Raw genomic sequence first — 12,190 nt, forward strand, 5'->3', positions numbered from 1 at the left:
GACAACTGCCTTTATCCTGTGAACTTGCAACTTTGGCGTGTTACAGTGTACTGTCTCACTATTTCCGCACAGCACTCGAGTTACTCACGAAATCATTTATGGCCTGCTAGTGTCCGAAAACCGCTGTTATTGATAGGCCACAGGGGTAGAACAGTTGACATAAGCAGACCCCGATGCCATGGCCTTAAAATCCGGCGCATGTAGCAAGCTGAGATTTTATAAACAAAACCACTCCGTTTTGAGGCCTCCTGCATCAACCCCCTTGACTGCTTTTCTGTGTCAGCCATCTGATCAACCGCCAGATCGGATAGTCGAGCCATGTTATGTAGGTTGGCTGGCTTGACTCAGTGATGGACAAGTGCTCCTCTTTTGTACCAAAGGAGGCAAATCCTGTCCTCCAGTCCACGAGTGCCTACTACTGGGATCGACCAGCCCTGAAAACAGCCACGCTCTGTTGTGCCACTTTGAGTGAACCCTGTCAGTGGGGGTGAATAACACCCCTTTGTTTTTTTCTGCCTTTCAGCAGGAACGCATCCGAAGGTGGTGAAGGCGCGAGCCACTGCCTCCTTCCACGGTGCTACTTGTAGAAGTCAGTCCCTCTGCTTCAACGAGGGAGATATAATTGGGGTAAGCTAAATGACCTCTAAAAACACCATAAACTTTTTGGCAGATAATGCGCATTCACTCTGGCCATCCCGTCATCCACAGTGGACACAAACGAGTTCTTGGTATTGTAGCGAGCCACTCTGTTGCCATCCTTAATGAGACTTTAAGCATTATGTGGCCCTTAGATTAAAGGAAAACCTAAACACGAAAGATGTCATGACATTATAAAATTTAGATAAGGGTACGTGCTGTGGAAATTCGCTGTGTCCAGCTTGACATTTCTGACAATACCTGATCATCTAAAACTGTTTACATTAAACACAGTAGAAACGTCATTTGCAGTGGTTGTAGCCCCTCTTCTGATCTTTAAAGCAGCAAATTTTACGATGCTATCTCAAAGTAGCTGTAGCTGATAAATGGCACTGTTTATGAAGTGTTTTGAATGGAGAGCACTCCAATTGAACCTACCACAAAAAATGACCAGTCGTCCATTCCCCTTTGCTCCTCGGTGGCGTTTATGTCAAGGTAGTGGGAGGAGTAGCAGGCATGCATGTTTCACCTCCTCCTTCTCCCTCCCTTCTACAGGTGTTCGCTGACTCCATGACCTCGAAGGAGGACTCGGCGTGGTGGCGCGGTTTCCGATTTGCCAATGGACCCTCAGGGGACATTGGGATGTTCCCCAGTTCCCATGTCACCCTCCTACCGCGACAACCGCCTCCTCCACCAGCCGCGCAGACTGGGAAACAAAAGAAAAAATCAGACTTTTCTGTGAGTTTTTTTAAGACTCAGTTTGGCTCAAATGCACCACCACTTGTAAAGCGGGGTTTTAGGGAGTTTCCGGGATGAGATTTTCCTTGACAGGTAATCTGAAAGTCAGTTGTACCTTCATGGGTGATTTGTGCCCTAATCCCCAAAAAAGGTGGCATTGCTGACATTTTCGTGTAGTCGTTGTCGAAGTAATAATCGTAAAATTTAAAATATGTTTTGCCTTCATTTCTTTGTCAAAAGTACTTCTGTACTTCCTTTAAAAATTACTAAATATTTGATGCCTCATTACACGTCAATCGGTGCTTTTCCGTCTAGATATTAAGAAATTATGCCGTGTCTTTTAAAACCCAAATTTTGTAGTTTTTATCCAAAAATTTCTCGCAAATATTCTTTTAAAAAACCTCTGTTGCGACGGTAGCCATAGTTAACGATGGTGGTAGTTGTGTTGGCTGTCAAGGTCTGAATCTCGGCCTCCCCTTAACCATGTTTTCCTCATCCGTAGTTCTGCCTTTGCCAAGTCTAGACTAGACGCTGGTGTCTGCACTTTGAAATGCCTCACTTTCTTCTTCTTACCCTGCCTTTGCTTTTCCAAAAGTAAACTTAAGAATGCTTTTTTTAGAGCCTAGGCAAAGAGCATTAATTTTTTGTGCAAACACATTACAGAAGAAGGTGTTAATGCTCTCTGCAGACAGCCGCCTTGGTTTGCAAGTCTTGCTAACCTTTACGGCTAAGGGTACCCGCAATTTGTTGCAGACCTTTCTTGGAGAGGAATATCACCGATCCCAACCAGTTGGCTCACAAGCAGTTACATTTAATGGGTGAAGGCTTTAATATTCCATCCTATAATCTCGTTCTATTTTGTTTTCCTTTCAACAAGAGAAGGAGGCAAGGCAGTGAGGAACCGCAAGGACTATAGGTCATTTAATGTGGGCGGTAGATTGTAGGGAGTCTTTTTTTATATCGAGCAAAAATGCGTATGGCAACATTAGACGTTGAGAATTTCCAATCGAGGGTTTAATGAGTGACATGATCCTGAAGGCGTTCAATCATTGGTCGCCAAGTGTTTGATGAAGAGAAATAGAGGTGTCGTATGGGTGAGTCTCGTTGTAACACTCCGATTTTTGATGAGAAGGATGCACTTCTCTTGACAACTCTAAATTTGCCAGACATTAAACCCTGTCAAAACTTTGTCAAACATTACATCACGCAAAACCTCAGTTGTCACGACCCTGCTAGTCTTCGTTTTGGATCAACAAGCTACACCATGCATTCCAAAATCTCACTTGTTAAAAATGTGGATTTGAAACTAGGTCGAGATGATTAATCAGATGGAATGTAGAAGGCAGGAGTTTGGCGGAACGCTGCACACTTAAACAAAGACGGGAAGTTGCTCCTACTACAAATCGTGATTTGACAATACCACGGGAAGCTAAAAGTTGGCCGGACTCCCAGGTAGATGTACTCTTGGCATTTGATGCCTCCGGGAGCAGTAAAAAGTGATGTCATTATTTAGGCTGACTTTAAATAGTTAAAGCCTCTCAGCATTTCGTCATTTTGCCCAATTTTTAGGCTCAAACTGATGTTGCATCGAGCTGCTCCTCCTCTACTGAAGACGATGGAGACGAAGAAACTGAAGGAGGCGGATCTTTGCTAAAAAAGGATGCAACAACTGTTGCCAGTGACAATGAAAAAGCTCCTCATGTTAATGAAGCAAAAGTGTTATGCGAGTTGGAGACACTAACAAACACCGTGCTTCCAGTGCCGCTGCGATCGTCGGCTGCAGGAAGGCAAAGTTCCACTTCCTCCTCCCCCTCCTCAACGACAATGACTGCCTCCACACCGACGTCTGGGCACATGAACATCCTGATGGATTCGAGCAATCGAAACAGCGCGACCAGCTTGGACAGCGGACGCGGTTCTGCCTACGCCACGAGCTCCGAAGGATCCAAAATGGTGATTCTCGTCTGATGTCATTCACAGAGCTAAATTTTCCTTTTAAGTTCTTCAGTCATCTACAATTAATTTGTTGCTTGCATAGAAGTAGCTATAATTCAAGGCGACAAGTTGTCTAAGAAATTATCCGGTGAGATGTACCTCAAGAACTGGGATAATCTCGGCTTAAAATTACGAATCTGGTGTTTGATTTACGCCAAAATCCAGAGGCGAATTCGACATTTACTCCTGTTAGGAGATTGCCAAATTTTTTCCTCCAGAAACCTAAAAACGCCTAATTGTCTGGATTTACTTGGCTCCGTGATTGTACTTTTCCCTGACGCCAGTCAGCTTAGCGTCAGTCTAGTGTCCCCCCGAAACACAAAACTTTTGTAAATTGCTTGTCTTACCTTTCACGGGTCTCCGCTTCATTCTGCATCAATTTCTACACAAATATGATGGGGAAGCATTCGACTGTTGCCTAGACACATTTAGAAAAGGAGAAAAAAAAACCTTTAAGTTTGTTTTAATTGGTGCGTGAAATGCGGTGTTATTGGCCATGCAGAAGTACACGGAAAAAGGGAGGCCCTGCTTTCCCGAATACCAATTTAAACCTTAGTTGACTGTTTTTGCAATAAGCCACAAGTTCTGTCACATTTGTTTGTTTTTCTTCCTCTTCATTTCTGGAATGTCTTCCGCAAGAACGCGGTTGGAAGTAGTTCTACTAATGTGGCAAACGCCTGCATGACTTTGCCTGTCACTGCAATACAAAAGTCAAGTGACAATTTTAAATAATTAGCAGGAAATAATAAAAATAATTTTCGCCTAACAGGTCACTTTTTTTGCCAGGACATGCAGTTTTCGCTTCCTTTTCTTTAAGTTGTATTTTCTCAACTGCTTGATGTGTTGGCTGATTAAAAAGCGTATCAATTATAATAATTTCCGTGTTGATGGGTAAAGCAGAGATCCTTTTAATGACAGTTTAGTGCATGATCATTTGTCAAGATTGCTTTTCGCCTTTCCTTGGGTCACTTTCTCTTTTGCCTAAAAAGTAAACAAGTGGGAGGTGCCTGAATGCAAGTGATTCTGCAGCTACTTTAGGCAACCTATTCACTTAGAAGAGGCAAAAGTAGAAGGGAAGAGGAAAGAAGCAAAAAATACACTTGTTTAATGTCAGACTGTTGCACTAATAGGCCTGGCAAAGATGTTGATGGAAGTGAGAAAATTACGGTTCAGTAAGTCTTGCTAAAGCGATCTCGCCACAAAATAATCGCTGCTGCTTGGACCCACTTTGGTGGCTGTGAACTATTCACGTCTAAATAATCAATCTATGCAAAATTTGCCATGTTTTTTGCAATAACGCACCTGGTTAAACATCAGCTATCCTTAGTAGATTATCGTGTCACCCGGTGGGTGTTGAGAACCTTGGTTAGTTGAATTAAAAGAACAACAAGCAGCCAAATGTATTTTAGTCGCTTGAATGGTTAAGTTAAAAGCAAGGATTAAAAAAGTTACAAAAACTGTGCAGATATAAAAATTTTTTGCCTTACTAAAAAAGGAAACGAAAATTAGTATAAAATGAGTTTGAATGAAAGTCTAATTTTAATTTTTATAATAATTTCTGAATACCCAAAAGCATTAATAATCATTTGCCGGACCTTTATTAAAGCCTCTTTTATAATAAGGACGAGAATATTTTTGAACCTTTAAAATTTGCATTTTAAAATGTAAAAGATTCCACTTGAGCAATTTGTAAATCCATTAACCAATGAAAAGGTTTGATGAGTGGATGTTGACCTTGACAGACCAATAATGTGCAAGCTAATTCAAGTTGTAATTATACACCTTTTTGGCCTGGTTTTTTGCAAAATAATTAAGCATTTACCATCACTACTATTTGAATACTATATAACTTACTAGCGTCTAGGTTAAAAGCTCATTTACCAATTTTCTCATACACTCGAGAATTTTATGTGGTTCATCTGGAGACTCGATTTTGAACCTTCTGAGTTATTATCTCCAGATTTTCCATTTTTAATGCTTTATTCGAACATCAGCAGAATCTACATGTATCAATCGCACGCACTTTTTAATAAATTGGATTTGTAGAACCAATGACTTACCTGATCTGTTTGAATCCCACTGACATCCAATCCACTTTGTGCTTCCTCCCCATTGTTGATGAGTTAAAAGGCTTGATCGGAAACCAAATCCTTGTCAAACTGAGAAAAAGAATACTTTGTCAATTAAATTGGACCTCTTATGAATAAATTTCGAATTACGGTGCTTTATAGTGCATACACATGAGCAGTCGCTGGAAACACCTTCCTATTCCCCACAGATTACAGTAAAGAATTGAAGGAAGGTTTACTAAAACCACCAAACATTTTTTCGGTCCATCAACACCATTTCTTTATAGCGCCTAAAGCTATCTACGGAAACACACTAAAATGGTACGGAATTTACTACCGATGCTTAAAAGTTCCAAAAGTTCCATGTAATAATGCCAGGGTGGAGAGTCCATGTAACTGGCTGTACAACTTATGCAAATATCCTTCTATTCCCAAACTTCTGCTCTCCTTTCAAGAGCTGGCACCGCGACCTCTTGCTGTTGTTGTTAACTTTGATGGATCTAGAGTCACGGCCTCTATGTGAAGTGGATTGTAGGGTATCACCAACAGATTAAAGATTAACAACGAGCACATTTCTGCCAGTCACTTTTACCCAAAGGCCCTCATTTTACCTCATCAAACTAATCACAAAGCCCTCTTCCCCTTGTCACTCTGTTCCCGCACTTCGTGGTATCAAGGCGTGTCGACCAAAAACGCAAGGGGATGTAAGAGCTCGCGTGGCAACTTTAACCCTCCACTAAAACGGTTCCTTTACAACAGGCAGTCGAGATTACTTCCCTTTTTATGGTAATACAGCGTCGAGTCGACATAAGTAGCCATAAATTTTTCCAAAAATTTGCCTTACGGCTAATTCTCTAAGGTGCTAGTCAAAGGTAAAAAAAGGCAATGTCTGAATGCATCCGACATTCCGTAAAAATATGCGTGCGTGTAGAAACGTTGGATGAATTTACAAGGTTTTCATCGAGTCAGCGACACGGCTGCGCGTCAGACGATGTTTCAGCAACAAATGTTGATTCTGCCCCTTTTCGGTAGCTTTTTTTTGACGCTGTTCATCGTTTACACATTAAGCTTTTTTGCCGTACTGTGAGAAAGAGAGGGGAGGAGAGAAAGAAAAATAAGGAACACCCTAACTGATGCATGTTGAAACGTCTGTCAAATCCTTTTTGAAGGCGGAGAAATGGGGGGTGATGATAGAGTAGCAGAAATCCAGTGAGTCATAGAGCAGATGGGGAAAATTTTAAGATTTGAAATTTCTGTCCTCCAAATGTGCGCCAACGCCTAGCGAAGGAGAGGCGCTTTTCAAACATTGTGGTTGATCGCATCAGTCGGTGTCCATCGTAGACTGCTCCTCCGAGTATCGCATGATGGAAAGTTTACTGTTCGTGGGCTGTTGGCACCACATAAGACTGCTATTTAAAAAAATCTACAACTTTTTAATGATCCCCGATAGAAAGTGAAGATCAAATTTTAAGCGCTTTCCCACCACTTAGCAATTCAGTCCACCTGACTGTCGAGAATCTGGACTTTATGGACTGCTCCAGTAAACCCACTCAGCTTTCAGTTTCAGAGGTCATTTCACGCCTCCTGTCCTCAGAGCTTTTATCACCTTTGCTTCCACACGATAAAATCTTGCTCCAAATTCCACTTTTATAACACAATTGCCTTCTGAAGGCAAGAAGAATATCATCTTACACAGCTGTCATCCCAATTCCCTTTAATTTTCCATTTGTTTAATCATGCAAGTGTTTAAGCCTCAAGGAAGGAGGAAAATAAGGAAGAAGTACGGCGTGTGAGGAAATAGATGAGGATATAGCAGTGCTCCCTTCCCTACTTTACTATTATCCAAAAAATTCCATTTACGTATAAACTATGTGGTCTTGCTTTGCCCTCCAAGACTATGACCAGGACTTCCTTCCCTCTTACTCAAGAGTTTTGCCTGGTTCTGAGGAAGAAGACATTTCTACATACCAAACAACGGGCACCAATTCGTGTCATATAGATAGGTCGGTGGATAGAGCCACTGCAGCCGAATTGTGTCTAGGACACATTACATCCGCATATTACATGCACGGTCTAGTGCGCATGGAGTGGTACGTGTCCCAGCCACAAGAGTATGCAGCAGTCAGGCAGTGAAGCATTGCATTCCATCCCAATAGTCGCCGGTATATTTATTCGCTAAGGAAGCGCTAAATTAGGGTTTAAAGGTCACTTCTCGTCACATCTCAATCGGTAGGTCAGTGAGATGTCAACCCATCCATCAGTGCGCCCTGCAGTATTACAAAGCATGTGAACAAAATGACGGAGAAAATGGCGGTCTCTGAAGGTGCCTGTCTGTCATCTGCTGCTAATGCTTGACATGACACGTAGCACTCAGCTGTTCAGTAGCTCCCACCACATTCCCGTCCGCGTTAATGTAGACGTGAACGGTCAGGCCCATTACCGCGGACGCCTGATATGACATGCAAACCTCCGGTTATTTGCATTGACAACAACTCCTACTCCCTCGTGCTTATCAAAAGCGAGACAATTTTCCCTCCGTTATCATTTAAAGCTGCATTCGTCTTCTACTAATTCATCACTTTCCATGGTTCAGATTACTTGGAACCTTTTCTAGAATATACTTCCTGCCATCAAATAAACTTCTAAATTTAGCAGTTGTAGTACTTTCCATTTCCTCAGATTTCGACGAGTACCTGTGCAACCTTTCCTCACCCCCACCAACACCTTCAACAGGTTTGCCCTACACAACCGCTATACATGAACCCTCGCGTGCCTCCATCCTGTCTCCATCGAATGACCTCAGTTACCTCCGCCTCCGCCACCGCTGCCACCCCTAGCCATCCCAGAGGGGGATATCGAGCGGCCTCGGTACAACCCTGCGCCTCTTCTACCTGCTCTTCTGCCTCCTCCGCCTCGTCCGCCTCGTCGGGCGCGTCCTCGTGCAGCTCCTGTGCTGCTGCCGTCTCCTCTGTAAGCAGTGGCACCAGCAGCTGCGATCGATCTCCTGTTGAACTGCTCGTCAATTGGTTGCTCTCAGCGGGATTCTCTGAGTACGCAGTCATTCGTTTACAAAGACGGGGAAAATCATGCATAATATGCTCCTGAAATGGTGGAATTAATAAGCTTTTGACAAAATCCTTTGATATTACAATTCTGATTGATGTGTTTTAAGCAAACGTGGATAAACTAATCACCTTAAAAACATTAATTGGAGTTAAGATTTGGAAGTGTGGTGGGCTGTTAGTGGTCGGAATGGAAGTAAATCCATCTGTCTCACCGGTCAACACCCACTTTGTCGTCCACGTATTCAGTTATCTATCGTTCCATTCAGGATCACCCATCTGTCTGTCTTACCATCTTTCTATCAATATTCTTATTCATCCCTGATATCTACGTCTACTTGGGGATTCATCTATCTGCTCGAATTTTGTCTTCCCTTCCATCTGTCGATCCATCGTGGATCTGTTTATTTGATCTTCACCTATTTATGCCTTCACTCATCCATTTATCTGCCTGTCATCAATCACTCCAATTGCTCATTCAGTCATCTATGCATTCACTTACGCAGTCATCAACCTTCCCATCCACTAGGGTTAAGATTATCGAGGATGAATGTCTTCGTGCAACCTAAAGCGGAGGCAGATACATCTACACAAACTAACATTGAGGCATTTAAGGTAACTTTGTGGAATTAAAAAGTCAAAGCCTCGTGCTGAAGAGCGTTTAAGGAGACACTCTTTGATCAACCTGTGTAACGCAAATTTATGCCACTTTGTTTATCACAATATCTACTTCGACACACTGATTGGAAAAAGTGAATGGGTGAGAAACGTATCTACTCGACCCTAGCTCTTCTCCGCTAATCGCTTTGCGGCTTATTCCAACTTCCAGTTACACCCCGTGCCTAGTTGCTGCGGGCTACGATTTGAGCACGCTGCGACGCGCCACGCCAGAGGACTTGAACGCTTGTGGAGTGACAAATCCCAGAGACCGACAACAGCTGCGAGCACGTCTGAGTAGACTACAGCTTCCTGAAAACCTACCTGATCATATCCCGGTAAGATGTACTGCGTTTCTGGGTAAATACGATTTTATAACTTAATCCAATAGAGGGTAGGTTCAACTCCAAACAGGACCTCTAGGTTTACAAAAGACAAAAATACAAATCTTAAGGACTGCAGCAAGCTTTTTTATCAACCCAGGCTTCTGGCTCACTTAAACACGTAATCTAGCATTTAAAAGATACACAAAGCACTTCACAGTGAAAAGATTCCTAAACCATCTCCATCGCCACAATTGCGAGAAATTTCGGGCGATTCTAAATCCCCCTCCCATCACCGCACTAATGCTCCTTTTGACTTCGGTGTGTTTCGATGTCAAGTTGTGCCTTTTGTGAAAACATCTGCTATCAGAAGAGAATAAGAATCAGAGCGAAGTGGAAATTTATTTTGTGTCACGTATTTCGGTGTGTCGGTAAGCTGCGGAGAAAATTTTATTAAACTAATTCTTTTTCTCCTTCCTTTAAAGTCGCCCGAGTGATGCCGGTAATTAATCGCTGCGTCATTTGATTTAAAGCGTGCCACTAATCACAGCCTAACCTTTAGGTTGAGTGAATTTGAATTAAAAAAACAGATTTACCATAATTGTCGGTCAGTTGTTTTTATTGACAAAACAATTTGAATGCTGCTTTGTTGTTTCCGCTTCTTTTTTGACCCCAAATAAACACCTGGTAGATATTTGTACTCCCTGTTTTAATTCTTTTCCATCCCACCCTTATTTCGGGAAAAAATGATAGGATTTTTTTTGCTTAGGCGAGTTTTAAAATTCCTGTGCGATTGTCATGTTTAATTAATTACGTTCGATGCTGACCTCGGGCGTTATGAGAGAGAGAGAGAGAGACTGAGGCAGTACAACCGCACCTCCCGACTGCCCCACTAACAGTCGCGGGGGTACCTCGCACGCCCGCTCACGGCTCGTCCGTGCGTGATGCGCAAGTTATTCGAGAACAGGAAGTGGGTTATTCCAAGGGGAAAATTGCCTTGCAGCCAAATTGGGTGCATAAATCGAGGCGGAGACATAACGAGCAGCCACTCCACGGAAGCGACACTGGCGTTTATTTAAGCCCTTAACTGGCTGTGTTGTAAGGCTGCTAATAGCTAAAGACATCGAGGGGGCGAGCCGTAGGGTCTTATGGCCGTGCTTGTTGATAGCTCTCGCATCAACGCTGCAAACGTGACTATCAAAGGAACCTCAACTGAGGCAAACATGGGAGCCGACAAGCCCCGGATTCTTCACTCCTGGATTGTGAAGGCTGTATAAAAGTGTACTTCACTTCCTGGTCTTGTCCAATACGAAACTAGTCTTACCCCTACCGTGTACTTGACATTTTGGGTGGGGCTAAGCAGCCTCTCACAAGTTGGTCTCTGTCGGTTTTCGTCATTTGATAACCCTAACTTGCTCGCCACATTTGACACGTCTGACAGTGTCCGGGCTACGCGAAAATACGCACTACCGAATTTTTGAGGATCTTATAGGCTGCTTCAAATGGGAGAAGAAATTGCAAATCTCTTTTCCAAGAAAGGTTAAATCAGGGGACAATATGGCACACCTCATATTTGGAACAGCCTTCATGGAATGATTTTGAACTCTAAAAGGATATATCTATTTTTTTTGTCAGGAAATTGGTGTGTTTGAGGTCTTTAGGGAAAAAAAGTAGGCAACGCCATAGGAAAATATTGTCGAAAGCAGTCTATCGGTGTACCCTTGTATCCAACTTCACCCTCCGACCAACTACAACAGTTGAAGGTGTAATATTACTTCCTTTTTGTTTTTCTCTCCGCATAACTAGAAACTGATTTTTATTTTTAATTCTTTTTATAAATTCTCCCTAATTGTCCCCTAACTTTTTGGGGAAAGTTCGTTACAAGTTGACTGTAAGGATAAGAAAAAGCAATTTTTCACTTTCCTTTTTCCTTGTTAATTTCCTTGTTTATTTTTTGTGATCATGAATGATAATTTCTTCCACAAAAAGGTAATTTCCTTGGGTCCACAGGATGTGTCACATATATGTGACGCGTGTCTCATTTACAGTATGATGGATAACTAGATAGCTTAAATAGTTTAAATCACAGAACATAAGTAAGTATAATATTCTTAGTCGAAGAAAAAGTGCACTATCTGATTTTGGGCCTGTGCAATTTTAAATTAAATGTGTCTTTGGTGACCTGTAAAAGTCGACTTCCCAGTGAGTTCTAGACCGAGTCCTTCAGCCTAACAAGAGGGATGAACATGATACTTCTACAATGTGAAGATTGATGGTGGTTTAAAGGTAAAAGACACCGACCTCGCCCCCCTCGTCCGCCACTACCATTGCTCCTCTTTCATGACTCACCCGGTTTGCGTTCTATCCTCCCCCTCCTAATTAATGTCCGCGTTGTGGGCGAAGTGGAGAATGGGAAAGGCAAGAGCTGGCAAAAAAACTAGTCTCCCCGTTGATTTTGTCCCTGTTCCTGCCACCTTCTGGCACATTGCGGACATTAACCTCCCAAAAGATCATAACGATCACCTCCATCTTTGCTTCCCGGATGTGAATGTGAAGGGCTCTTGACAAAAAACCTCCTTTTACGTTTTGCGGACCGGAGCACAAAAAAGTTATTCGAAAAAGAGGAAGATTATAACAAAATAGGTGATTGCGATGCTAGAATGGCTCCAAACATTACTGGTTGAGAGGTCGTAGGAAAACGCAAAGCATT

General features: G+C 42.6%; 2 protein-coding genes across 2 annotated transcripts in view; both read left to right on the plus strand. All coding sequences in view use genetic code 11, as the record gives it.

Moving 5' to 3' along the window:
• Window positions 1–350: 350 nt before the first annotated feature.
• EGR_06264 (hypothetical protein) lies at window positions 351–3,342 on the plus strand (the record flags this gene model as incomplete). The annotated part of the gene is made up of 4 exons (XM_024495513.1): window positions 351–477; window positions 524–627; window positions 1,192–1,374; window positions 2,944–3,342. The coding sequence occupies 4 exons, from the start codon at window positions 351–353 to the stop codon at window positions 3,340–3,342; spliced, it is 813 nt and encodes a 270-aa protein (XP_024350036.1).
• Window positions 3,343–8,195: 4,853 nt separating this feature from the next.
• Window positions 8,196–12,190, plus strand: part of EGR_06265 (Caskin-1) — a gene marked incomplete at both ends in the record, with an annotated part of 7,640 nt that continues 3,645 nt past the window's right edge. The window contains 2 exons of the mRNA XM_024495514.1: window positions 8,196–8,488; window positions 9,288–9,495. Coding sequence (XP_024350037.1) covers window positions 8,196–8,488; window positions 9,288–9,495 — 501 coding nt within the window. The remainder of the gene's footprint in view (window positions 8,489–9,287; window positions 9,496–12,190) is intronic.

The sequence above is a fragment of the Echinococcus granulosus genome (assembly GCF_000524195.1).
Source record: "Echinococcus granulosus chromosome Unknown EG_S00054, whole genome shotgun sequence".
In the NCBI taxonomy this organism is placed as follows: domain Eukaryota; kingdom Metazoa; phylum Platyhelminthes; class Cestoda; order Cyclophyllidea; family Taeniidae; genus Echinococcus; species Echinococcus granulosus.